The sequence below is a fragment of the Echiichthys vipera genome (genome assembly GCF_963691815.1).
Source record: "Echiichthys vipera genome assembly, chromosome: 19".
NCBI lineage: Eukaryota > Metazoa > Chordata > Actinopteri > Perciformes > Trachinidae > Echiichthys > Echiichthys vipera.
In genome coordinates this window covers 8,405,335-8,430,846 of record NC_139844.1, presented here as the reverse complement: position 1 = coordinate 8,430,846, position 25,512 = coordinate 8,405,335, and the positions used below count along the sequence as shown (strand labels likewise).

General features: G+C 38.5%; 2 protein-coding genes across 3 annotated transcripts; one reads left to right on the top strand and one right to left on the bottom strand.

Moving 5' to 3' along the window:
• Positions 1 to 1,847: 1,847 nt before the first annotated feature.
• On the bottom strand, positions 1,848 to 17,280 carry znf512 (zinc finger protein 512). Its single transcript, XM_083933829.1, has 16 exons — positions 17,043 to 17,280; positions 12,935 to 13,068; positions 12,760 to 12,815; positions 12,504 to 12,562; positions 11,625 to 12,199; positions 11,041 to 11,130; positions 9,392 to 9,496; positions 8,910 to 9,034; positions 8,302 to 8,388; positions 8,086 to 8,184; positions 7,841 to 8,008; positions 7,525 to 7,722; positions 6,619 to 6,720; positions 5,751 to 5,813; positions 5,499 to 5,597; positions 1,848 to 5,048 (listed from the first exon to the last, which is right to left on the bottom strand). The coding sequence occupies exons 2-16, from the start codon at positions 13,032 to 13,034 to the stop codon at positions 4,338 to 4,340; spliced, it is 2,637 nt and encodes an 878-aa protein (XP_083789955.1). The 5' UTR covers positions 13,035 to 13,068; positions 17,043 to 17,280; the 3' UTR covers positions 1,848 to 4,337.
• A 3,492-nt stretch (positions 17,281 to 20,772) lies between these two features.
• Positions 20,773 to 25,347, top strand: LOC310961671 (uncharacterized protein). 2 transcript variants are annotated; one of them, XM_083933834.1, is made up of 6 exons: positions 20,773 to 20,850; positions 21,098 to 21,123; positions 22,867 to 23,058; positions 23,308 to 23,510; positions 23,656 to 23,695; positions 24,247 to 25,347. In XM_083933834.1, exons 1-6 carry the CDS (start codon positions 20,813 to 20,815, stop codon positions 24,351 to 24,353), a joined length of 606 nt encoding a protein of 201 aa, XP_083789960.1. In that variant the 5' UTR covers positions 20,773 to 20,812; the 3' UTR covers positions 24,354 to 25,347. The 2 variants fall into 2 exon arrangements, with proteins under 2 accessions (XP_083789960.1, XP_083789961.1); XM_083933835.1 differs by having other exon boundaries at positions 20,832 to 20,953.
• The last annotated feature ends 165 nt before the right edge of the window (positions 25,348 to 25,512 follow it).

Below are 25,512 nucleotides of genomic sequence, written 5' to 3'. Positions count from 1 at the left end.
GTAGAAAACCCCAAAACATTTAACACATGTAATGAAGTATTTAACAAAGACATTAAGAAGTAATGGCATCAGTAATAATAATCAAAACACTCTGAAAAAGGGCCATTCTGCATGAGTACTTTCACTTTGATTACTTTGGTATTTAAGTACATTTTTAACTTTTAGCATGTCAATACTTATACTTTTAAATAAGAAAAAATTAACCTGATATGTATATAATATTAAATGTTAAATATCACCTCAAGTGTAAAATATTTCTCATAACATGTGAATATAAAGGATTATTCATAAAATCCTTAATTCCATACACGTATATATTTCATGATGTCATATCTTTTTGTTTTTGTTAAATTTTAAGTTACTTTTATTATTTTATATTTTTCAATTGCCATTTCTTAGTGTCTTACCATTTTCCTTGATGTGGTGCTTCTCTTACCTGATGCTCCTTGTGAGTTTCCAGTCTTCACATCACTGTCACTGAACACACAGAGCCCCAGAAAATGACCGTTTACATTTTTAATCATCAGTGGTTAGAACACTGCTGGTACTATGAAATAGCAGCACATAACTTCTTTAAAAAACATGTTAGAACATATGAAATGTACAGATTTGTAACGTAGAGTTGTCTGAGCTCATAACTAGTTTCACTTGAATATAAATCCCACAAAATCAAATAATTAAGTGCTTTCTTTATGTGTTTACAAATGATACAACTGAACCTTTATTCTAATCTGGGTTAGATTATATACACTGTATATTTTCTGTATGGAGGGTGATGGTGGTGGTTATGAGCTCCCTCAGTATTTGGACATATTTATGCCTCTCACTAGTCCTCTGTATTGTGACAACTGGTCCCCTTTGATACAATTCAATAACAGAAAACAGCTGTTTTGGTTCTGATGCCAACAGTAGGTGACTCTCTCCCTCTGTTGGCCACTAAAATACAGAAAATAAAACCACACAGGCTTCCTGGATAACAGAAGTGGGCTCCAGCATTAGGACGAAGAGGAAGACACGAATGAAAATAACACGTAACAGTATTATTGAAATACTGGTATGTTTTTCTGATGCTAAATCAAATGACTAATGCTTTCCTTTGTGCCATCAAACAGTCCAAAGTGCGTGCATGCTGATGAAGATTTGGTCACTAGGATACGGGAATCATTTTAACAGCAAATACTCTCCAGACAGTTCTCGAAAGATGTTACATTTTTGAATTCAAGGAGAAAAGAATCAACTGGAAAACAAACATGAAAAAAAGTTGCTACACAAAATGAGATTTCCGCTATTTTTTTGCTTTGTTTCCTGTGAATTACAGGGTGCAGTAATCTACCTCTGTTGGCCAGACGTTTGCAACCGTAGGGCCAATTTATCAGAAAGTGTCAAAACACCGTTCTGAGTGAAGACGAGTAGTAATGCAGTTGTTTTTCGACAGACTTAAGAAAAAAATCTTTGATACGTTCAGATCCTCGCAAAAAAAGTATAAATGACAATAATGATACAAAAATGATGATTCCTCCACAATTGTGAATCATCACTTTTTACCCAATAGTTCAGCCCGAGTACAAATAAAGGAAAAAATAGAAGTCTTAAACAGGTGGTTTATCACACACCTGAGTACCATGACTGATGACTGATACCATGAAAACATACTTTTATACCATTGATAGTTTAGGCTGCAGAACCAAAACTATAGTGATTAAAGCCAAATATGATGGTGCTTGACCCCAAATAAGAAAACAAACAAACATGTTTTTACCACTGCCTGTTGAAAACTCTTATAAAAAGGCATCTGATGGAGGGCAACGAAGGGTAAAGCACTTTAAAACAGAATCAGACACAGTAAATAGTTTTGACAGAAATATTTTACACAGTTAAACAGATCAGTCCTCTTTGAAGGTTTCAAATCACCACAAATGATAAATTATTATCCTTCTTTAAAAAAAAGAAAAGAAAGAAGAAGCAGTGTGTAGGATTTAGTGTCATCTAGTAAACCTGTAGAACCTACGGAGGCTGTCAGGTGACACAAAGACAATCATGGCGGTGTAACATGGCCTGCTCATTGGAAGAGGACCCGCTCCCTTCATAGATATGAAGGGCTCATTCTAAGCTAACGAAAAAACATTCTTAGTTTCATACACTAATGAAAACATAATTATCACTATCATGTTCCATTTCTGCCAATTAGATTCCTTTTTTGTTAATCAATTAATTAAAAAAAAAAAAACTGTTTCTTTCCTCCACCGTGACAACAAACAGAATATCCTTGGATCAAAACTAGACATTTGAGGACGTCCCCTCGGGCACGGGGAACATTTTTCAGCATTTTCTAAACAAAACAAACGTATCTATTAATCAACAATAGATTCCCCTTAAATCCCACACACTGCTCCTTTAATACAAGTGCACAGGAGAGGAGAAACCATTAACCAAATACATTCATAAATGCTTTAAAAGTCGTACAAAACAAAAAACAAAACAGTGTTAAAACGTCACAAACAAATGACTGACAACCGTACGTCACTTTAGTAGATACAAAATGCAGATAAACATTAGGCTACATGCTATCGCTTCAATATTTAGTGGCAGGTGTGTCTTTGGAGAATGAGCGGAGAAACAGCCACCCTCCATGTTAAATGCTTGGTATGTTAGCTTCCTAAACAATAACTTGATGGTTCACATTTATTGGCTGTTTGTTTTGTGACCAGCCGATCGTATAATAAATGTATGTGCTTCACATCGTTTCCCTGCTGATAAAACTCCTGCGTGGAATGTTTCAAATTCATTTTAAGTTCAATCTTAATGTGGAAAATGTCGACCGAGCTCCGACAAAATGATTCCTGCAAAGTGACGTTTTTAAGAGACTACAGGAACACATCTCAAAAACTACACGCACGCACACGTCGCTGGAGTCGATTTGTTTTAAAACGTTAATTGTCTCGGGGACTTGATATTGACAGCATTACAAGTACAATATTGTGAGGTAGGCTGACGTCAGCCGGCTGAGGCTGCTTTTAAAAGTTACAGTCCGACATTTTGGGAAATTAACTGGTTTTCTTCCTTTCCAGGATTTAAAGTGAGAAGATGGTCGTCACATGTCTGATTCAGGTATGGAGCAGGGGTCTGGAGGAACTTAGCTTAGCTTAGTGTAAAGACTGGAAGCAGGGGGAACAGTTAGCATAGCTTTGTCAACATTAAAAACAAACAAACAAAAAAAGCACCTCTAAAGCTAGCGATATATACCTTTTAACTACGCTTTGAGTGTACTGATCCGATACTAGTGTGTTTAAAAAAGCATATATATTATTTATTTTGTTATTTTGGATTTTATTGTGTATGAACAAACATGCTGAAAATTAATTCCTGGATTTTCTTCAGTCTTCGTCAGTCATGACGACAAAAGACCACAAATAAACTACTTTAAAAGTAGATTTGTTTGGGGCATAAATGAGGTGCTATCAGATCGATGCAGACTTGCGTACTGGCCGACACAGATACCAGCTTTTCAGGCAGCATCTTAGGCATTTCAGATTTTTTCTCTGTTATAGCTGCTTAGCATGTTTCCCAAAATGTTGAACTACTTTAATATGTAATAAAAAAGGCTTTAACTTGTTGTGATGTGATTTGCCTGTTTAAGCTCTGGTAATTACACTTAACTCAGAAGACTTGGCTCAAGAACTGCAACTTGCCATGAACCATGTGGCATTCACTGCCCAAAAACATTAACTTAGTCAGAAGTTTACTGATGAAAACATGGTACGGGGTATGGGGAATCCCTTTTCTAATCAGTTGTCAGTATAAGTGATGATGAGCAGTATGAAGCGATGCAGATCAACTTAAGAGGCACAAAATATTTTCAGAGAGAGAGAGAGAACGACTGGACAAGTCTAATAAAATACTATAATGTAGCAGCCTCTCTTAAGGTTAAAGTAACTATTTCCCTTAAAGGTAAACATGAAAGACGAGAAGGGTTTATCAAACTTCTTTTAAAAAAAAATAAGACACATAAAGTTGTTGAAACTAATCTGTTACAGATAAACACACAGATAAAACGGTATACTACATTTCTCAAGGCTATGCAATGACGAGCGTTTCAAGACAGCCTCTAAACCAGAAGTGTGCGTCGTCTCGTATCCACACGCTCTTTTGAAGGTTTCCATCATCTTCTTCTCTAAAACGTTAAAAAGTGACAGAGTGTAGCTCTGTCCTCCGCTGCTTCCTCACCTGTTTGTACTTCCCAGTTAATAAGAGCAGGGACGGAACCTCCATGGTTTCTTTTTCGATGTCTCAAACTGATGTAGGTGTAGGTGGAGTTCTCTGGCGTATTTTTTTTCTTTTTAAGTTATCTGTCTCTTCTCGGCCTCGGGGTGGGTCTCCATGACGCCCGGTCGTTTCAGATTCCACTGGTCAATCTGTCTCTGCCTGTCCTGTTGCTCCACCTCTGATTCGCTGGATGAGCTGCCAGTATTACTGCTGCTACTGCTGCCTCCACCACCTTCACCACCACCGCCGCCAACGCTGAAAGCAAAGCAATCCTTCCGCCTTCCATCAGCCTTCCCCCTCTCCCCTTTCTCTCTCCTTCTCCCATCCACCATCCCGTCGTTGTCCTCTCCCGGTGTGTCAGTCTCAACCTGGGCCTGCTCTTGTGCCGGCACGGCTCCTCCTCCCCCGTCCATATCCACCCACATCGGTACGGGAGGAGGCTCTAAAGGGGTGTATTGGAGCACCGGCTGCTGGAGCTGGGGGTCCGCCTGTGGAGGGAGGTTCTGGTGCCCCGGGTGAAGGAGCTGGGTTTGGTGCTGGAGGTGATGCAGCGGCTGCAGAGGGTGCTGCATGGGTTGAAGTTGGAGCTGCTGCTGATGGTGGTGGTGGTGGTGGTGGTGGGGGTGGTGATGCTGCTGATGATGCTGCTGGAGGTGATGATGGTGATGGTGGTGGTGGTAGTGATCCACAATCTGCTTGTCTACATTATGAACAAACTCCTTTGGCTGGCTTTTGAGGAACTTCTCAAACTTCTTGGAGGCTTTTTTGTTTGTCACAAACCAGTCCTGATGGAAATACAGCAGGGGTCAACACCAGTCAGCAGGGGAACGCATTCATTCATTACACTGATTACATGTGATTGAAGAAACCATTCACCCTAACTGTAAAAGCAAGGGTGTATGGAGGCATAGGAGTGCCATGAAAAATAATACATCTTTAAAAATATTAAATGTGGAAATATACTTTTCATATTTATCTAGTTATTTATCTATATATAAAAATGTTTTTGCATATAAATTACTCAATTTTTCCAGTATATTGTCTTAATTCTTTTTATTATTTAATGTCATATGTAATCTGTTTATTGTTATCCCTTTACTTTTCCCCATTGCTTTATATTTATTCCTCTTCCTATTTCCACATTTATGTTCTTATTCTTTTACAGATTCATTATTTGTCATGGCACTCCTAAGACTCCATAACGTTAAAAAGGTAAACTGGAACTATGTCGTTACCTGTGAGTGGACAGAGTTGATGTGGTATTTCACTCCACTTTCAGAGTTAAACTCTTTGTTGCAGATCAAACATCTGTATTTTCCGGCTTCAAAGTCGCCCTGAAATTAAAGTCAAATGAAACAAAAAACAAAAAACATCTATTCAGTATAATGCTGACTTTCATATGCATGGTATATTTTACTCGCAATTGAGCCCAATTTTTGTTACATGCATACTTTATTTCAGTGATAAAGAAGACTAAGTTGACATACCCTTGTGCAGAGTCCAAGATGAGCTTTCAGTCCAGACACACTGGTGTAGGTGGAACCGCAGCCCTGGGGAAGACACACATCAAGTCACATTATGAGTTCTGTACTTTTAGAAAGATACTTAATATGACGAAAGGACAACATCTGAGGTCAAAAGAAATATGACACAGAACATACTACAAATATGAATACATACAACGTATAGCTAGAGCACACAAACTAAATTAGAACTCTGTAGATGGTCAAATGTATCAATTCTACTTTATATTAGTAATACTATAAATGTTCTTCAGCAGGGTATCGCTCACAGCTATGGCTTCACTTATATTATTTATACTTGACAGCAGCAGTTTCTCGATTGTTAAAGCATATCAGCCAAAGAGCGCCACGGGGGGACTTACACTGTTGTCAAGCTGTGTTTACACTATCCGCATGTCTTCTCAGTATCGCCCAAAGGGGGACTTTGCAGATCCTCCACCAGCTCTGCATCATTACAATTCATCATTACAGTGTTACATGCAGGGGAAAATGTCTGCATCATGTCACCCACTGGCAAGTGAGTGGGGAGCCCCAGGCTTGCAGGCAACACAGAGGGACACACTGTTCATCTGCACACACTGCACTGACACAGAGGCGCTTGGATATCTGCAAAGTTTTCCATTTAAGGGCTCAGTAATATCAGTCTGTTGGCATTGCTACGCATCAGTGTCAACTTAAAGTTACATTAGATTCAGGCAGATACGTTAGTCTACATTGGTTTTGGGGAATTGAACCTCCCTCCGTGGTAATCGGTTAGATTTAAGGACATGTCAGTACAGTTTAACTAGTTGATAACTGTGTCTGATGTAATGAGCATAATGTTATTTTCTACCTGGTTGGGACAATGGACTTTCCTCTGCAGCTTCACCTCGTTCTTCCACTTCCTCAGCACCTCTTGGCTGAAGGCAGGCAGGCCTGGTCGGGCGTATTTCAACTGGGAAGACCAGAATAAACAAGAGGAGGTCAATGAACGTGTGAAAGTCAATGTAAGGACACATATCTTCCGTATATACACTGGTATATACATATATGTTTGTGTGGCTTTCATGACAGAATAAAGAGGCCTTTCTTTAGTTCCTCCATCAACACACGTTCCTACTAGTTGGTGGAAACATCATACAATAAACAGGAACCGTATTTTCACTTTTATTTATGTCTAGCTGGTACTGCGACTTATATATTAAAATATATAATTTCACATGTTCCTTATTTTCACACTGACAGCCACGAGAGGGTGCTGTAGACTTGTGTGCCAGTATCTGCTACTCCTATTACTCCTTTACCACTGAAGATGAAAATGGTAATGGAGCAGCAGAAAGAAAGTTTGGAGTGAGCAAGAAACATGTGAGGGACTGGAGAAAAGAGGAGGATACTCTAACTGCAATGAAGAAAATAAAAGAAGCCAATCGTGGGCTAAAAGCTCGATGGCCACAGCTAAAGGAATAAATTCATAAATGGGTGCTTGAACAACGTGCTGCCGGGAGAGGCTTGTCAACGGTGCAGTTACGTCTCCACGCCCAGGTAGTTTCCAAGGCGATGAATATAAATGACTCTCCTCTGATGAAATGTCTGTTTTTGGTCTCTGATTTTATAAAATAAATTCCCCCCAAACATGCGACCAAAAGTCCAGTGCAATATGTTTTTTTCTCCTTCATTATGCGACTTATAGTCCGGTAATATAAAATACTCTCATATATTCTGCAACTTCATTTACACATTTGAGACAATCTCCTCTTGCCTTTTTGTCATCTGGCACCAGGTCTGACTGAAACTTCCTCTTGGGCCAGTCTTTGGGCAGCTCGTTGTTGGCGATCTCAGCCAGGTGGAAGTTTGCCACCTGGGCTGATGCTCGCTGCACCCGGCCGCTGGCTGTCCTCTCCGGGTTGGCCTCCCTGTGGGCCTTCAGCGCCTCGTCTTCCTCACTCTTCTGGGGCGTCTGTTCGACAGGAGGGGGAAGATTTTACGATATGTTGACTTGGTTTTTTTTTTGATTAAATGGTTTCTTTGGCCTGAATCCTGTGAAGTAGCACATGAAAATAAAACACAAGACTCACAGGAGCGTGCTCTGATTTCAGGTGATACTCCAGACCGGCCTTGGACTTGTAGGTTTTCCCGCAGTGAGAGCAGTTCAGCAGCATCTTCTCCAGCTCAGACTCCTCTTTCCCACACTTCTTCATGTGGTACACGTAGCCCATGATGCTGGTGAAGGCAGCAGTACAGCCCTGACAAACAAACATTTGACCATGAGAGCATAATCTTTTCTTATTTACATCTCCTGTCATAAATTAAGATTCAGCACCTCTTTAGAGCACTTTAATTTGCCCAGTCTCTTCAGGATTTTACGCAGTTTGTCTTTGATGGCGCGGTCATCCAGGTCCTTGGCATCTTCTGCTGAGGGCTGAAAGTAGAGGCAGCGAGAATTTGTCACCGAGAGCTAACCCTCAAACACCCCTAAGTTTGTGTTTTGATTGTCAGCATCCATCTAATTACAGTTATTAGAGTTGATGAGTCTTACCAGATGGCTGTGGTCAGCCATGATGTGGTACTTCATCCCTGTTGAAGACTTCAGCTGTTTCCCACAGTGTTGACAAGTGAAGGGTTGCTGCACACAAGATTGGAAATGGAGTCAACAAAAAAGAAAAAAGGGGAAACTCAAGCTTCACTTTGTATTTGATTTTTTTTTTTAATTTAGCACTTTATTTTAGGATGCACTTTTCCTAAAAACTCTCTGTTATGTATTATATGTTTAAAAGCAACTCCTGTTGTTATTATTATAATTAATAATGGTTACTATTATTTATTGAGAAAAGAACATTTCTTTATTTATTATTAGAGTACTAATCCCTTCAGTTCAATGTGAAAAAAGAAAATATTTATTGTAGAAATATTATTGAATACTTCATTAATTTACTGGAATTGCTTCAATTATATGGCAATGAATTTATAACGTAAGTCAGACATCTGGACCTTCGCTTGAGGAAATTCTCTATTGAACTGAATATCCCTGACCTTCATCTATTCTGTATGAGTAAGGGCTCTGTGAGACAGTATCTATATAAAAGGCTGTATGCTTTAATCGGCTTTAATAAAGACTAAGTTAGGTTTCAAACAGTGAGTGCTCACCAGTCTGCAGTTCTCCATGTGCTTCTTCAGCCCCTCCACAGTCTTCCTGCTCACACTTTTACATTTGGGGCAGGTGACTCTGCCTTTGGCCACAATCTGGAGCTGCCAACGCTCCTCTTGACTTCCTGTTGGATGTCGACAAATAAACATTTGATTTTACCCAGTAGGAATGTTTCAGAAGAACACGCCATGAACTCCTTAGATTACTGCATAATGTGAATAAAGTCTATGTTGAATTGACCACATATTGAATTTCTTTGCTTATTCTATAATTTCATTTATTTTAAATATTTTCTCACTTGGGAAATACTATTTAAGTCAATAAGAGAGAAAAAATAAATGTATTAACTTCATCCTTCTGCAATTCTATGTTGGAGCAATCAATGAAGACTCCCTTTTCAACCTGACAGGAATACTTTTAGCTGAGACAGCGTGGATAGATAACACAAGGTTTTTTTACTGGCATAGACTGGTTGTCTCACCTGGAGGGTAGGTGGGAGGCTCTTTCTTGGTGGAGATGACGGGAGGTTTCTGCTCCTCGCTGGACTGGGCTGTCGACGCCTCACCAACACTGGCTGCATCTGAACCTGAATTATTGACATTAAATGACTGGATTTTATTACAGTAGATGATATTTTGACATGTTCTTACTGTAGCTGTTTGTCATTTCAGAAACATTCTTCATCCTAATCGATGAAATGCACAATGCATTTATTACTTCTGTGAGATTCATCAACCAAACTATCAAACCTCGTGCAAATGAACTGTGCTCATTATATTCATCAAGAGATTACTGCACTCCGATTATGTTCCTCCTGTGCAGATAGTTTCAGTTACATCCGAAATAGGAAAAGTCTGCAGGTAATGCTGCCAAAAATATTACAACTGCTAACAGCAAGTGAATTACAGCTCAAGAATACTAAATATGAGTAATGCATGAAATAAAAAGTGCCCTTTACTGACCAAACCATAATACTGCCATCATGGGGCTCCACCCAAACATTTAAGTGTCTTATAATGCTGCTGCCAAACAATAAGAAGTCACTCCACTTAACCTTTTATTATGGCAGGGTATTAATATATATATATATATATATATATATATATATATATATATATATATATATATATATATATATATATATATATATATATATATATATATATATATATATATATATATATATATATATATATATATATATATATATGTTTTTTGCATCATCTATTTCAGCTAAACTCTTCTTTATTTTTGCAGGAAATAATCAGGAGACAACTGTGATACGTGTCTCACTCTCAACCCATTAAATATGAGACCACATCAGGAGTCAGCAACCTTAGGCACGCAGGTGGTAGAGCTCATGAAATCATATATCGAGATATCGTAATACACAATGACAACAACAAGCCCATTAACTCAAACTTCTCAGAACAGTTTCTGAAATACCTGCGGGAATATCCTTTTAAAATTGCAGGTTTGGTTTTATAATTACAGTTATCATATCTCCCAGATTTACATCTCATCAAATGATATAAAAATGTTTCTAGTATATCTGTTTTCTATTACAATGTTGAACAATCCCCCGATATTTACGTAATTTGGAAAATGCTTAACATAATGATCCTTGCGTATTATGTTCATTTTGTACTAAAGTTCTTCTTCAAAAAAAAGAGAAAATACTTATTCTCAAAGAAAAGGAGTAAAGAAAAATAGGCTTTACCATGTGGTTGTTTCATATAGATTATTTCCTAAATTACCAGAAAACATGCTATACTGTATTGTGATATGACATTACCTATATTGAGATTTTGAGACAGCCCATCAGGTAGCTAAACCAAAAGCAAACTAGCAATAAGATTTTCTTTGTAAATGTTGAAGTGCCCTCTCATCCACATGAACACTTTCACAGCCATTAGCTGGTTTCTGGCCAGTTATTTACGGTACTTTGAATGACCTTTTCCCCAATTGCATTCTGCAAAGACCAGCATTACTCAGCCTCTGATTGGCTAGTACTTGTTACCTCCTTCACAGAATGCAGCACAGGTGGGGAAAATAACACATTGATGCACATCATTTAAAAATGTATCCTCTTATCAAAAAGGTTGTCAACCCCTGGACTAGCTTACTTACAAGAGTCTCTGTCCTCTGGTGGTTGTGGGATGTTATTAACAGGTGGGTTTTGCTCCATCTCCCCTCTCTGGACTTTCTTCATGTTCAAGTCTTCAAAGTAACATGTGCAGAACAAAGTCAACCTCCAGAATAGTGCTGGGTAATATGATCAAAACATTTGTACTGACGCATTTTTTAAGATTCTGATGGTTTCATGTTATATAACTTGGTTTTTTTTGCATGATGGGGCCTTATTATAGGTTTTTAGTAACTAAGTCAATTGTCAAGAGTCCACAGAATCTGAAATCATGGCGTTCAGTGGTGTAATTTTGTAAATGAGCACATTATTAGTGTTACAAATTGTTTGTGCCACAGATTGTTGTGTGTCGAAGTGTTTTGTTGTGTTGAAGAGAGCAAGCTGTGGGTGTTAACTACTCCAACACAACAAAACCAAAAATAATATCGAGGAGTCTATCAACACGTCACAACCACAAAACACAGACACATAGATTTAATTTCGGGAAGTGAACCACTTGATAAAAAAAATAAAACAGGGGTCTTTAAGAGGCTGATGCAGACTCAAGGTAATGTGTCTGGGTACATACCAGGTCTCCAGACTTGCCCTCTGTCTCTGCTTGTGCTGCTCCAGCCTTGGTCTTGGCTTCGATCAGTTCCCCATGCCTGCTCTGAGCTTGAGGAAGCCCGGTTTCCTCCAGGATCCCTGCCTGCGTTCCAGGCCTGATCCTGGCCTCGGTCTCTGTCAGCTGCCCAGCCCTGCTCAGGACCTCGGCCCCGGCCTGTCATCCAGGCCTGTTCCTGTCCGGTATGGGCCCTGTCCCTGCCTGGAATCCACGTCTGGTCTTGACTGGAGTGTCCTGCTCGGTCTCTGCCAGAGTTCCAGACCTGCTCCTGTGGTCGGTCTCTGCCAGGGGCCCAGGCGTTGGAGCCTCGGTCCCTGCTGGAGTTCCAGCTGTGATCCTGAGGCTGGGGCTGCTCCCTGCTGCTCTCTGGGCCTTGAGGCCACAAATCCTTCGCCACCAGTCTTGGAGGCAGCCTTGCAGTGGACGGAGCCATGGATCCTTGGTCCGCCCCATTGGCCAGGCCCCCCAGTGACATCACTGAGCAGCTGGTAGTTGGGTAATCTACGGTTCCGATGGAAACACTCTGGAGGTCCTCGTACCTAATAAAAAAACAATATGCTTACACCTTTTATTTCGGAAATGACAAAGAAAGTTATTTAAGAGATAGACCGATTTTTTGAGAGCGATGCATATTATCAATATGGCGGCCGATAGATAGCAAAATTGTCATCTATGTTGATTCTGTAATGATTTTGCTGCTGTTACCAAATTGATAAAAATCATCATTTCACGGATTGAAAATGACTCAACACATCACCTACTGTTTTAAATCCACCCTAACCTGGTTAGGTTAATGCTGAGATAGGGGGAGTTATGCTCAGACCAGGTTGAGGAGTCTCTTACCGTTTTCTCCCATAAGTTCTCTTCATCTTTAGAGCGTCTTGGCCTTCAGACTCATCATTCTGAAACATTCAAGTACATAACAGTGAAATAGAGAGCCAACTGTGAGCATAAAAGTATGTGCAGACGGAATGGACAATCCCATTCAGACACAAGTAACATTTCCCTCGTGACTTCTTCTGGGTAGTTTGCTCAAGTACAACATCATCTCATGCAACATGATACGTGTTCTGCACATATCGTATGAGTTCTTTCTCACCTTGGGATATCCAACTGAATTTAAGTCACAGGCTCTTTCTGGTATTCGCTGAACAACTGTTGGAGTGAATATTAAACTTGATTCAGAAAAATTAAAAAAAAGAAAGGTTTTCACTGCCAAAATGACCACAATGTACCATGCTCCTAATGATTTTTGATTCATTATTTGTCTTTACCTGGACATGGCACTCCACTCTTAGGTTGTGACTGGACAGACTTTCTCTTTCTTGGCACGTACAAAGGTGACATATCCCCTCCAATGTGTGCAGGGTCCATTCTAGGAGTGCCAACACCCCTTTAGAAATCACCACTGAAAACACAGACAGAGCATCTAATTTTATTTACTATAATCCTTCCAACTTGGTTACATAATTCATGATTATTTGCATTTCACTTTGTGACACATGCATGATAAAAACACATTATGTTTGTTTATGTGGACCCTAATATTCCACTAATAAGCTGCAGTTAAAATTTTATATTGTGTATTTTGTAGGTGTGTGTGGCTTTTTTTTATGAATGTGTATGTTGAGCCTGTTGTCTTTTGTTGTTTGCAGGTTTTGGTGTTTATGACGTGCTGAAACTAAAGACAAATGATGATGATGCTGATTAACATTTATGTAAATATTTTTAATGTCAATTTATTGTGGACCCTTAAGCTTTATTATCAAAAAGAGCTTGTCTGAAATGATTTTGCATGGTCTTAATTTTAATGTACAAATGTGGGAACAATATGTCTGAGGAATTGATTTGCGCTGGCACTCCTCATAATTAGTTTGAACTATTTTAAAGAAATGCTCAGAAAGTCAGATGTAAATTATTTTTATTAAAATTTGTCCATTTTAATCTCAAGTACAGGTTATGTAATTCTCAGTGATACATGCTTATTATTTTGATAACAGTCCTAGCCCTATACTGAAAACGTATTTTCAGGCAATTACTGAATCAGTGGGGAATTCCTGTTAAGCTTGACTCTAGTCTTGCACTGTTAAGCAGCATTAGGTGTAGTATAAGCGGGAGGGTTTGGCCGCTGGTGTTATACCACTCATTTATCATTTTTACACTTATCAAGTGAGGCAGGGAGGCCAACCCCGAGCAGGCTCACGCTTCTGGTGTCAAGCGCCCGGCCCTATGGATCAAGGACGTGACCTACTCCAAGGACAGTGGCAGGTGGGTAGTTCGACTAGGGTGGCACAACTGTCAAACAGTAACGCAGGTGGCAGGTGTGGTAAGGCGAGCTCAGGGAGGACAGAAACCTCATGAGGAGCAGAAGGGCAAAGCTTGTTTGGCCTTGTTTTCGGTATGAATACCCTGAAAGCGGGGCCTCAAGCTCCTCCTGATTGTTTTGGGTTTTAAGCAGGAGGTGTCAGAAAAGTTACCACAGGTATAACTGGCTTGTAGCGCCCAAGCTTTTATGGCGGTGCTACCAGACAGTTATTTTTTTGGTCTTTTTGGCCATTATAGATAGTATAGCTGGTATGAAACGGAAGAGAGAGGAGATGACATGCAGCAAAGGGCCACAGGTTGGAATCGAACCCAGGCCGCTGCAGCAAGGTCTTTTAATCTCTCTATTGGGCGCCTGCTCTAAGCACTTAGCCCCACAATGACACGCTAGCATTCATCGAGGTGTTGCTTTTCAATCCTTCAATGTCAGCTCAATTAATCTATTAGGTATTTTACAGATTAATCTGTAGTTAGTTTTCATTTCATTTTTGGTGAACTAAACCTAACCCATTCTACCATCACGCCAAACTCTCTTCTCAAATGTAACAATTTAAAGTTTCTTAAAATATTTTAGTAATTTATCAGTTACTCTCCAAATCCACACGAACAACTCTTCACATAGGCATACATTAGTCAATGTTAACGCTGATTTGCCCGTTACTCCCGTAATTAACTTCTTCCGAAACAAATTTGTGTGATTAACTACCAGGCGTACTTACCATAACTGACAACGTTATGTTCACTTTAACCGTCTCTCCTCTGCTCTGCTTGCAGCACGGTCACCATTCGGAGCACAGTGGCTTCAGAGGCCTATAAGCTGTTGATTCAACAGATGCTTTGCTTGCATACTGATGTGCAGCAAAAGTATATACATGAAGTCGCAATATTACTAAGAGTTGTGTCTGAAGTTCAAGTCCATGTTGTATTATCATGTTACCATAACTTATCCAAGTGTTTTTGAACTTTCGTTAACAATTAGTGGAATGTAAATGTTTAAGTACAATTACTCAGACACTGTAATTACTATTTTAATGCACTTTACTAGATTGTTTCCATTTTATTCTACTTTCTATTTCCATGCAACTACATGTTGGAGGCAAATATTGTACTTTAGCTACTAGTTTATTTCTTATCTATTTTTATTTTATCAACACACATAAGTATGCATAAAATCCCAGATAATGAAATAAGAAACGTGTCAGGAGAGGTCAAAAGGCCACAATTGACCTCCTATCAACTGACGGAGAAACCCAAACAATCAAGCTGTTGTGTAGAATCATAACACAAACACCGGAGAGTTTGTCGCATAATCTGGAGACTTCCCAAATCCTCCTCCATCCTAGAGAGAAATCTGTAGACTGCTGGTGTTTTAGACTTTCATGCACGAATCACTCTTTAGTTAGTGTCCTCAATGAGCAGAGGGTGCTGCTGTGAGCCCTTCCTCGTCCAAAAGCACTCACAGGCTGGCACTGTCTCGCTATTTTTTGCGACCTTCTTGGCAACTTTATTTACAAATAGCTACTAGCGACCAATTTAGCGACTTATTCAGAGCATCAGGGAAAAGGGAGAAATATATGGTCGGCCTAATTCATTCACGTGCAGTCGCTAAGAGTACAACTTCAGATTTAGATCAACAATACAAAATATAAAAAAATGATGATGTGTTATAATAGGTTAAGCAGTATATCAAGTAATTAAAGTGATTGATACATTAATGACAATCAATGACAATAATCCACTCATAAAATATACATTATTTTGAAATGGGAACTGTGCATTTGGCTCTTGTACTTTTACTTAAATAAGATTTGGAGTGCAGCACTTTAAGTTGGAACAGAGTATCTTTACACTGCAGTACAGCTACTGCAACAGTGCTTATAACAGGAATGTCACAGACAGAGAGTAACGTTTCTTCAAAGGTTCAGTGTTTACACGTGAAAACATGATGACTTTTAATTGGTCATTAAATAAAAACACAGAGGGACTCATTTAAAGATCCTGTAACCATTTAAAATATAAAAGTAGGGCTGGGCCTGAATATGAAAATGTATCATCTTTCAATTGAATCGTATGATGATGAAATCATACATATATCGTTTTGGCCATATCGTCTTGCCCTAATATAAAGTAATAAAAACGATCCCCACCTATACCAATTGCAACATTTAAGCATTGTACACATTAATGCATCATTAATCATAATCTGGCATAATAAGTCCATTCAATTTTTGAATAGTTGCACACAATACTTTTGCAAGTATTTAAATGTAGGGCTTTTGAAATGAAATTGAAATTAATGAAAATGAAGTTACCCAAAAACATGGTATACCCAAAAACATGGTATACCATGTTGCATACCATATATATTGTCGAGATATGAAATGACAATGGGGATAGAAGATGAATCAAATTAAAGCTGTTTGTGAGCTCTTTTTACTGCCAACTAATACATGTAAATTCAACACCAATCCAGAGATGATCAAAAACAATTTGGGGCAAAAAGAGCGCATGGGTCTTTAAAAAAATAACAAAAAAAAGGAAAAATATATTTTTAAATATGGTTTATTGTGTATATTTTCAGCAACATGCTTATGGGGTTTTAAATTGAATTATTCAAATTAGTAAACAATGTCAGGAGGACAAAGTATGTTTTTGTTGTGGTTTGGGCTCTCGTCACAAATCACTGCAAAATAAGATTTCTCAACAGTATATATTAATATCTGAAAATATTTGAGTCTTGCTGCAGAGTCTTTCAAAACAACAAAAAAAGGATCTTTAAAGTAAAGCGAACTGTCTGCGTGTCCGATAACCCGTGCCCTGCCGTGTGGCTGCAGCAGCCGTTGTGTTTACAGTTGTGTTGCCATCATGCATGTGTGTTCGTATGTGGATGCTGAAGGCCATAAAACGTCCAACAGTTCTAATGTAGTGAAAGTGAATTCGGTTTTTCTCCCCCTCCCTCGTTCCTGGAAGCCCCTAAATACCAGCACCCCCAGGACCGAAGCATACCCTGGTCTGCCTTCCATTGTTTCTTAACGGAGAAGAGACGCAACGGGAGCCTACCGTCCTACAGCTCTGCCCCTCTGCAGAGACGGCCAGCCTCCATGTCTCCGCGCCCGGCCTGCTCTGCAGCCTGTCCCCCGGCACTGACGCACGGAGGCCCGATCCGCGAGGAGAACTAAACTCTTGGGACGATAAAAACTAAGCCTCGGCAGCATCTATGTATGAAGCGCTCACACTTGCATAATTCACCATACTGTATTTGTATGTTCTTCAGCGGAACGCCCTCCTGCTTCTTCTGCCGCTTCTTTTTTTCTGTTTGGTTGGTAAGCAGCGGGTTAACGGTGCGCTGACGCCATCTTGTGCTTCGGAGTGTGGATCAGAGGTCATTTACAGCTTTTTTTTTTCTTTTTTTAAATGTGTCGCAGTTAATTTAGTGTGTGTAATGTGCTTGTTCTTACATGTTACATTTGTGTCATTGATACATACACAATACCGAACATGTATTTCTAAATGCGGCGGTGTAATGAGTACTCAGAGCCTAACACTAGCACCACACTGCGGAAATACAATGTTACAAGTAAAAGTCCTGCATTCAAAATGTTACTGAAGTAAAAGTACAAAAGTGTCGGCATCAACATGTACTAATAGTAACAAAAGTTAAATAAATCTGTTTCAGTATATTATATTATTAGAGTGTAATTATAGATAACTATAAATATCCCTTTTATGTTGCAGCTGATAAAGGTTGGGCTACTTTTATTTACTTTATATACTGCTGTGTAGCTTAATTTATACCAATATATCCTATTTTATTTGTTGATAATATTTTGTATTAATAATCTCAATCTGTCAAGTAATTCAAGTTAAATGTAGTCGAGTAAAAAGTATAATATTCCCTCTGAAATGTAGTGGAGTAAGATGTATAAAGTAGCATCAAATGGAATAACTTAAGTAAAGTACAAGTACCTCAAAATTCTACTTAAGTACTGTACTTGAGTAAATGTACCTACGGTAGTTACTTTCCACCACTGTCTTAATGTAGACAGTAAAAAAAACAACAACAACAGCATCAACAACAACAATAGTCAATTTTAACTGGGGTAAGCAATCTTCTGAGGGGATTGTCTGTGTCCCAGTTTTTCAATGCAGAACATTCTGGATGTCTGTAATGTAATTCTTACTAATACATATCTGTAGGCTAATGACACTTTTACAAGTCAGAGTTTAAAACTATGACGAGTAACAATTGAAGTGTAGATATCTGATATTGGAGTTTTTCCAAGAAAGAATGACAGTACAGATATCCAGCATGTTCATTCTAGATATCTAAAATGTAACTGTAAATGTCTTGAATTGAAAGCCCAATACACATGAATGTCAAGAGTGACACAACTAGTAAGAATGTCATTTGCCGATATCTTACATGTTAAGACAAATTGAATTACAGATATTTGCAATGCATATCCAGTCTTGCTATTAAATGTTAAAACCTCTTGCCATAAAACCACCAAACTGTTATTTGCACACTCATTAACACTGAGAGTAACTAAAGGGTTCATTTCTGAGCCGAACGTTAACGCAGCAGTGACAGCAGTGATCTTCTGCAGGAAACCAGTCTCTGAAGTTACAAAAAGTTCATCATCTCACCGACTGTCTCTCCCGATTGTGTAGACGGATCAGATATTTACAGTCTTACTTTTTTTTTTTGTTGTTGTTCTTTTTATTAAGTGATAATTCTAATAAATATAAGTGGCAATATAAGGAGCTACAGTAAGCCTGTGAATGTTCTCATTTGTCCGGGTCATCGTTATCCTCAAAGCAATTTCCGTCACAAGCAACTGGACTTGGTTATTTGTCTAGGAAGACGTTTCACCTCTCATCCAAGAGGCTTCATCAGTTCATGTACGCATCTGACCAGGCTGGGACTGGTCCAACTATCTGGTGTGGAGATCCAGGTATTTAACTTTTCACAAGGCTGATGATGTCACTGGAACCCTTTGTGCTCCAAGTGCCAAAAAACGTTTTTGGAGTGACAGTCTTTGGTGGGATGTTGGTTTTCGATTAGTTAGTGCTCTATTGAGTCTTAACGACAGTCGTTGGAGTCACAGGAGGCCATTTGTGAACAGTTGTTCTGTGAGGTTAGAATGTTGAATCTCCTGGGAAGGGATGAAAGGGCAGCATTGTAAATTGGAGATAAGTGATGTCACAGACCTCCTGCTCTGTTTAGCGATGGTTTCTCCACTTTTGCATAGATGGCTTCTTTTCCTCCTCTTTCAAACCATCTGTCCTCCCTGTCCAAGATTTGGACATTGTTGTCATCAAAGGAGTGGGCTTTCTCCTTGAGGTGTAAGTGGACAGCAGAGTCCAGGCCTGAGGGGTTAGCTCTCCTGTGTTGGGCCATGCGTTTATGCAGTGGTTGTTTTGTTTCTCCAATGTAGAGATCTTTGCATTCCTCGTTGCATTGGACAGCATAAAGCAGATTGCTTTTGTGGGTATGTGTTGTTCTGTCCTTGGGATGTACAAGAACAACTGTTCACAAAGTCCAAACCAACTTCCCACCAACGACTGTCACTCTGGTCGTTGGCACTTGGAGCACAAAGGGTTCCAGTGACATCGTCGGCCTTGTGAGAGGTTAAATACCAGGATCTCCACACCAGATAGTTGGACCAGTCCCGGCCTGGTCAGATGCATCATCATCAACATCTTCCTAGACAAATAACCAAGTCCAGTTGCATTTGACTGACATTGCTTTGAGGATAAGGAGCTACAGTCTTAGCGCAGTTTGATTCTTCCCCGATGTTTGGTGCGTTTTAATGACCGGAAGCAGCGGCACAGGCAGATTAGTTCCATCCGGTCTAACGCTGGATTTTTTCTTTTTATTTTATCTATCTTACTCTTACATTTATTTATTTATTTACATTACATTTATTCACAAATGTTTCCAATTGTATTTGTTTGTACACGTAACAATTAATAGCAGTTAGTTTATTTTATTCCTGAGTTTAAGTATTTTCCATGAAAGTGCAGTGTGACTTTACAAATAATATAATATTGAATAGGATGTAAGATAAATATTCTAACATTAATTTATATATTGATATGCAGTAAAGATAAGTGGTGATTGACATATTATAAATTATAAATAAATATGCTGAAATCAATTTATATCTTGTTATAAAGTAAAGATATGTTGTGATTGACATATTATAAACTATAAATAAATATGCAGAAATGAATTCATATCTTGTTATAAAGTAAATTTAAATGGTGATTCATATATATTACATAATAATAATATATATAATATTATATTAATCATTAAATACTGCCAATTATGAAGAAGGGGTGGGATTAAATAACGAATACCTCTGCACCCCTTTTCAAATATGTGAATTGATTTCTATGGCTTGAATCATTTTGTGAATTATTTTTCTATGTGTTTTTCTATGTTTTATTATTTGTCTGCCTGCAATGGTACAATCATTTTTGCTTGATTATTATTATGTTTCTTATTGTTTTTTTTCTGTTTACAATTTATTTACAGTAAACTTTCCAAATAAACATTGCAATGAACAATAAACTAGTAAACGAAAACACTCACACACACAGGAGCGATAAGAGCAGCTAAAAGGAAGGATCATTCCTAATCCGCTGATACTGTGATGAGGTCACTGGGGTAAAGCGTTTAGGGACCAGAGTGGAAGCTGCAGCATTGCAGCAGAGTGAAGCATTGCCTGATGCCTGATGACACATAGTGGTCAGTTTGAGAACACAAAGCAAAAGTGAAAGTGTTTCACTGAGAGGGAGGGGCTGTTGCTTTCCAGACGAATATGGCAGAGGCACTACCAAGAAATTATCAATCTTTTTCGTAAGTAAACTCCTTAAAAGGGTGTAAATAATCCCTGCGAGGCTGTGAACTGCTGAATCTCTACCATGCATCGGAGTAATAATACAGATTATAGCTTTCTAAGGTAACTTTAACTGTGTCTAGTTTAAGCTTGTGCAGAGCAGCTGTGAGTAAAGAGTTTGTGACACACATGCTATCGATCCTTGTTTAGCTTGATTTAACTTTGTGTTAAGTGTGTTGACCACATTTTTCTTTATCTCCTCCTCAGGGACATGGACGAGGTAGAAAGGAGTGGTGAGTCAGCAAGTTTGAGGTTATATAAAGTCACAATATATGTTGCTCAGTTCTGGGTGTAACTTGTTACATTTACTCAAGTCACTAACTGTCACTGAATGAGGTAACACGGTGGCGACACTGATGAACTCAGTACCAAATGAGTAAACTCTTATTATCAACAAACAGACAAAGAAAAGAGTGATGACTTCAGATGATGCAACTTTAAAAACAAGTGAAAGTGAAAGTGAGATCCAAAAATTGGATTACTGCTTAAAGCCATACAAGCAGAACACAACAGAGATCTTCGAGATTATAACTTTAATTCACTGTAATTGTACATTACTTGCAGTGGAGTATTTTCACAGTGCGGTATTAGTACTTTTACTTAAGCAAATGAGCTGAAGAATCTCTATGGAAGCCCATACGGATCTTTACTAAACTTATAATGTCCACTTGAAAATGAAAAATGGCATTTTGATGGGTTATCTGAATGAAATTAAATGATTTAATTTTCAAAGTTGCACCCCGCTGTAAAGGGGACAGTATTCCAATGTTAGTTCAAAATTGAAAATTAAAATGCAATATCAAATATCTACCGGATTTTCCATTTTTGCAAGATCTAGTTAAGTCAAAATGAAAAAATAATAAAAATGTTTCTAATTGGAAATTAAAAAAAGGCTTTTGACGTTTCATTTTCAAAGATTTAACCTGTTAGATTTATTTGTTATCAAAGAACGCACATTCCGTACATTTTCATTTCTACTCAAATAACAAATATATATATATATATGTGGAAAAATGTATGCTATTTAATACTATTGTTAAATTACGTTTTCATTTTCAAGTTTACCTTATCATTTTAATAGGGAATTTCATAATGTTTGTAAACAACAGCGTTAAGACACTCCCTGGTGGCAGAACCCGAGCAGCTTCCACTGACCTGAAGCCGACCAGCTGCTACTGTAAACACTGTTACACAGTAAAAAATAAAAAATGTGTTGTGTTCGGGGTTGAGCCGCCTGGTATACAGCAAAACGTGTAGGGTTTTATCGATTTTCTTAAAAAAAAAAAGTAACCTGTGGGTGAGGAGGTTAAAGTGAGGGGACATCGTCAAAAATACTAGTGCTGCAGAGAAGACCGTAAGACTGTGGAGGAGGAGGAGGAGCTTCCTTAACGGGGCGGACGGGACCAAACCTCCATCATCTTGTTTGTGGAGACATTTTCTGGCTACATTCTATCAATGGGACTGGGACACCCTGACCTCCTCGCTGTAAACACTGGGAGCTGCTGGTCGTCCACATTATGATCAATGCTGTCAAAACATCCAGGTCCTTCACAATAAAATGACGATGATGCTTTAACAGCTCCAAAATAAACCGTAAAGTCTTCTGAAGTTACATTTTTAATGTCAACCACCACCTGAGCCGCTCGTGCTGAATGTCGCTAAAATGTTCTTCCATGATGTACAAATATGAAGTTTCACGTGTAGATTCTTAGAAGTGTGTAAATAAATTCTACTTCCACTTCGGTGCAGATCACCCACTAATTCAAGACTTTTCCTCTGGTTAAATGGCACAGAAGGGCTTGTTTACTAGTGGTGCCATCGGAGATCGCTTCGGCTTTTGGCACCCGAAGAACATATATTGTTGTTGTGACGTCATGGTGAATTGTCAAATAAAGTCTGCTGTGGGCTTCCATACTGCTCTTACCAATATTTTGATACAGTTCAGTAATGATTGAAACATTCTTGTCTCTCTTTAGTGTCTGGGAGAAACTTCTATGTCCACTTGGCAGGAAAAACTAATGATGCTCATCAAGACTTTGTTGACAAACTCAAAGGTTTTGGCCAAAATCAGGTGCACTTTCCTGAAGAAAGTGACTACCTTATGGTTTTCTGTCCCATCGTTTCACGAGCTGGAACAGACATCAGCGACGCTCTGAACAACATGCCAGGTAGGAAATACCCTCTGTTTCACACTGATCACTCAAATGTATACGGGACAATTTGACTAATCAGTTGAATAGTTCCCTATTTAGTGATGAAAAATCTTATATTATAATATTTATTTTTGTAGGAGCTCTAATTTGACCTGGAATTCCCCTATTTTTAGCTGTTGTCCCCCAGAGGCCTTTTATGAGAAAAATAATCCAAACTAATGTATTCATCTGACTCATTTGGTTGTGTTGTCTCTGTGCTTACAGGTGATAAAAGAGCAATTCTGGTGGTGATGCATCACACCTTCAATCCTGACTATGTTGTAGCTCCAATCAGTAGACAGGTGGACAACCAGAAAATCCTCCTCACCGTGGACTGTCTGTTCTATGAGCGCAAACTCCTGAAGTGTGACCGCAACGACATCGCGTGGTATGAGGTCCTTAAGATTCTTGGATGTCCCCCTTCACAGGTAATCAGGTTTGCACACAATCAAGTTCTAAGGAACAACAGATCATTACTGTGTTCCACCTTTGAAATTATGTAGTTTCATTATTACTTTCTTTCTTTCTTTCATTCTTTCTTTCTTTCTTTCTTTCTTTCTTTCTTTCTTTCAGGTTTCTGTCTGGCAAAACTATCTGAATATCATCAAAAATGGTAAGTGTGACTGTAATCATGAACTTCAGAAGTCCATCTTTTAACTTAATTCACATGGTCATATAAGCATTAACTGAGTTTTTGCTCTTTATGTAATCATCCTGTCTATACTGGCTGTGAAGTGATAGCCTCCTAGTAGGACTTCCATATAACAGCTGGCCTCCTTAACCAATGCTGGTAGTTTGTTCCATAAATATGCAGCACAGTGAGAGAAAGCTCTGTTGCTTGCAGACTGCTTATTAACCCTGAGGAGTTTTTAGAACGGTAGTTTTGGGAACGAAGGGCACATGCTGGTAAATAGGGTGTGTTAATTCTGACTTTTAAATGTACAGGATATTTTGTTTTATTTCATAGTTGTGGGCACAATAAAAGTTAACATTTGAGGCCTAGAGATGTCCACCAGGCTTAAAAAAGAATAAAAAATAGCTATGACAGAACTATGAATTAAGAAATAAGGGAATTGGGATTGTCTTTATATTTTGTAAGCAAAATTATTTTCATGTTTGTAATTGATACCAGTTGACTCATTGCTCTGTTCAACTTTCTTTCAGGGTGTAAGACGTCTTGGAAGCCCATCGTTATTACATGTGCTTCGCTGGGGGCTTTGGGGGTCACTGGGTATCTGATTTGGAAGAAGACCTGTGAAAGCTGTCACTAACATGCATGGCATTTATTTTCATAGTATTATCAAAATGAATGATTCCTGAAGGGACAAAATGTGTAATCATCTGCAAAGAATTAAAAAAGGAGGTTGGTATTATTGTTGATAATGTAGTGTAATCATAAAGGCTGATATGTTTTTGGCTGAAGCTTTTGATAACTAATATTTTTCTGAAATATAATGAAGAGGTAAAAGATGGAAGCATGACAGATCTGCAGACAGAGGTATGAAAACATCTGGACGTGGAAAAGTTAGAAAGTTTGAAATAAACAAATAAAGCTTTTAACACAAGACTGCCACAAGTTGAAAAGTCTATGAAGTCTATCTTAAAGTGAAATTCAGGCGTAAAATCATCCCATGGTATTTTTCGGCAAATACATTCATCATATAAGCCATCGAGACATTTTTTTTTGGTGTAACAACTATTAATAGAGATATCACGGAAAGTCACATACAGTCGCTAACAACCGAATACGGCACAGTGAAGGCATTAAGCAGCTTTTTTAACCACTAATACTGCTGAAAATAACATCAAACCTCTGCAGTAGCATGACAAGAGTCCCTACACATAAAATAAAGCACCAGTTGGTAATCCACTTGAATGGACTTTACTATGAGAGGAGCTGGTACAGGGGCTAGTAAGTAACAGTTATTACATGCCTAAATATGAGTGTTTGGTTGCTGTAATACTGGCCCCAAAGAAATCCGTTCTAAATAGATTTAATTGAAGTGATGATGAATCCAATGGTTTAATGAGAATGTTAAGTCAGGGTTATGACCAAAGTCACAGAAATAAGTTTTTGAGATGCAAATTTTGTGACATGTACGTGTTTAAATGCGTGTGTAATAGGGTAGTGTGTGATTAAATGAGAAAACGTACTGTGTGATAAAACATCTCTGTAGAACGATGATTGCTGCTGCTTTGTGCTTATTTAAATATGATGAATATGCTTTTCCCTTATAAAGAATGAATAAAAATGAATGTATCCAATGGTAATATCATATTTGTGGAAATTTGTCTCATCACTGACAAACAAATGTGATGGATTCTTATCAAAAATGATGGAATGGCCTAAGTAAGTTCCCATTTTGTCTCCCATGTTTTGATTTGATTTTGCAAAAGTTTAACTTTAGGGACCAGCTCATCTCTGGCTGA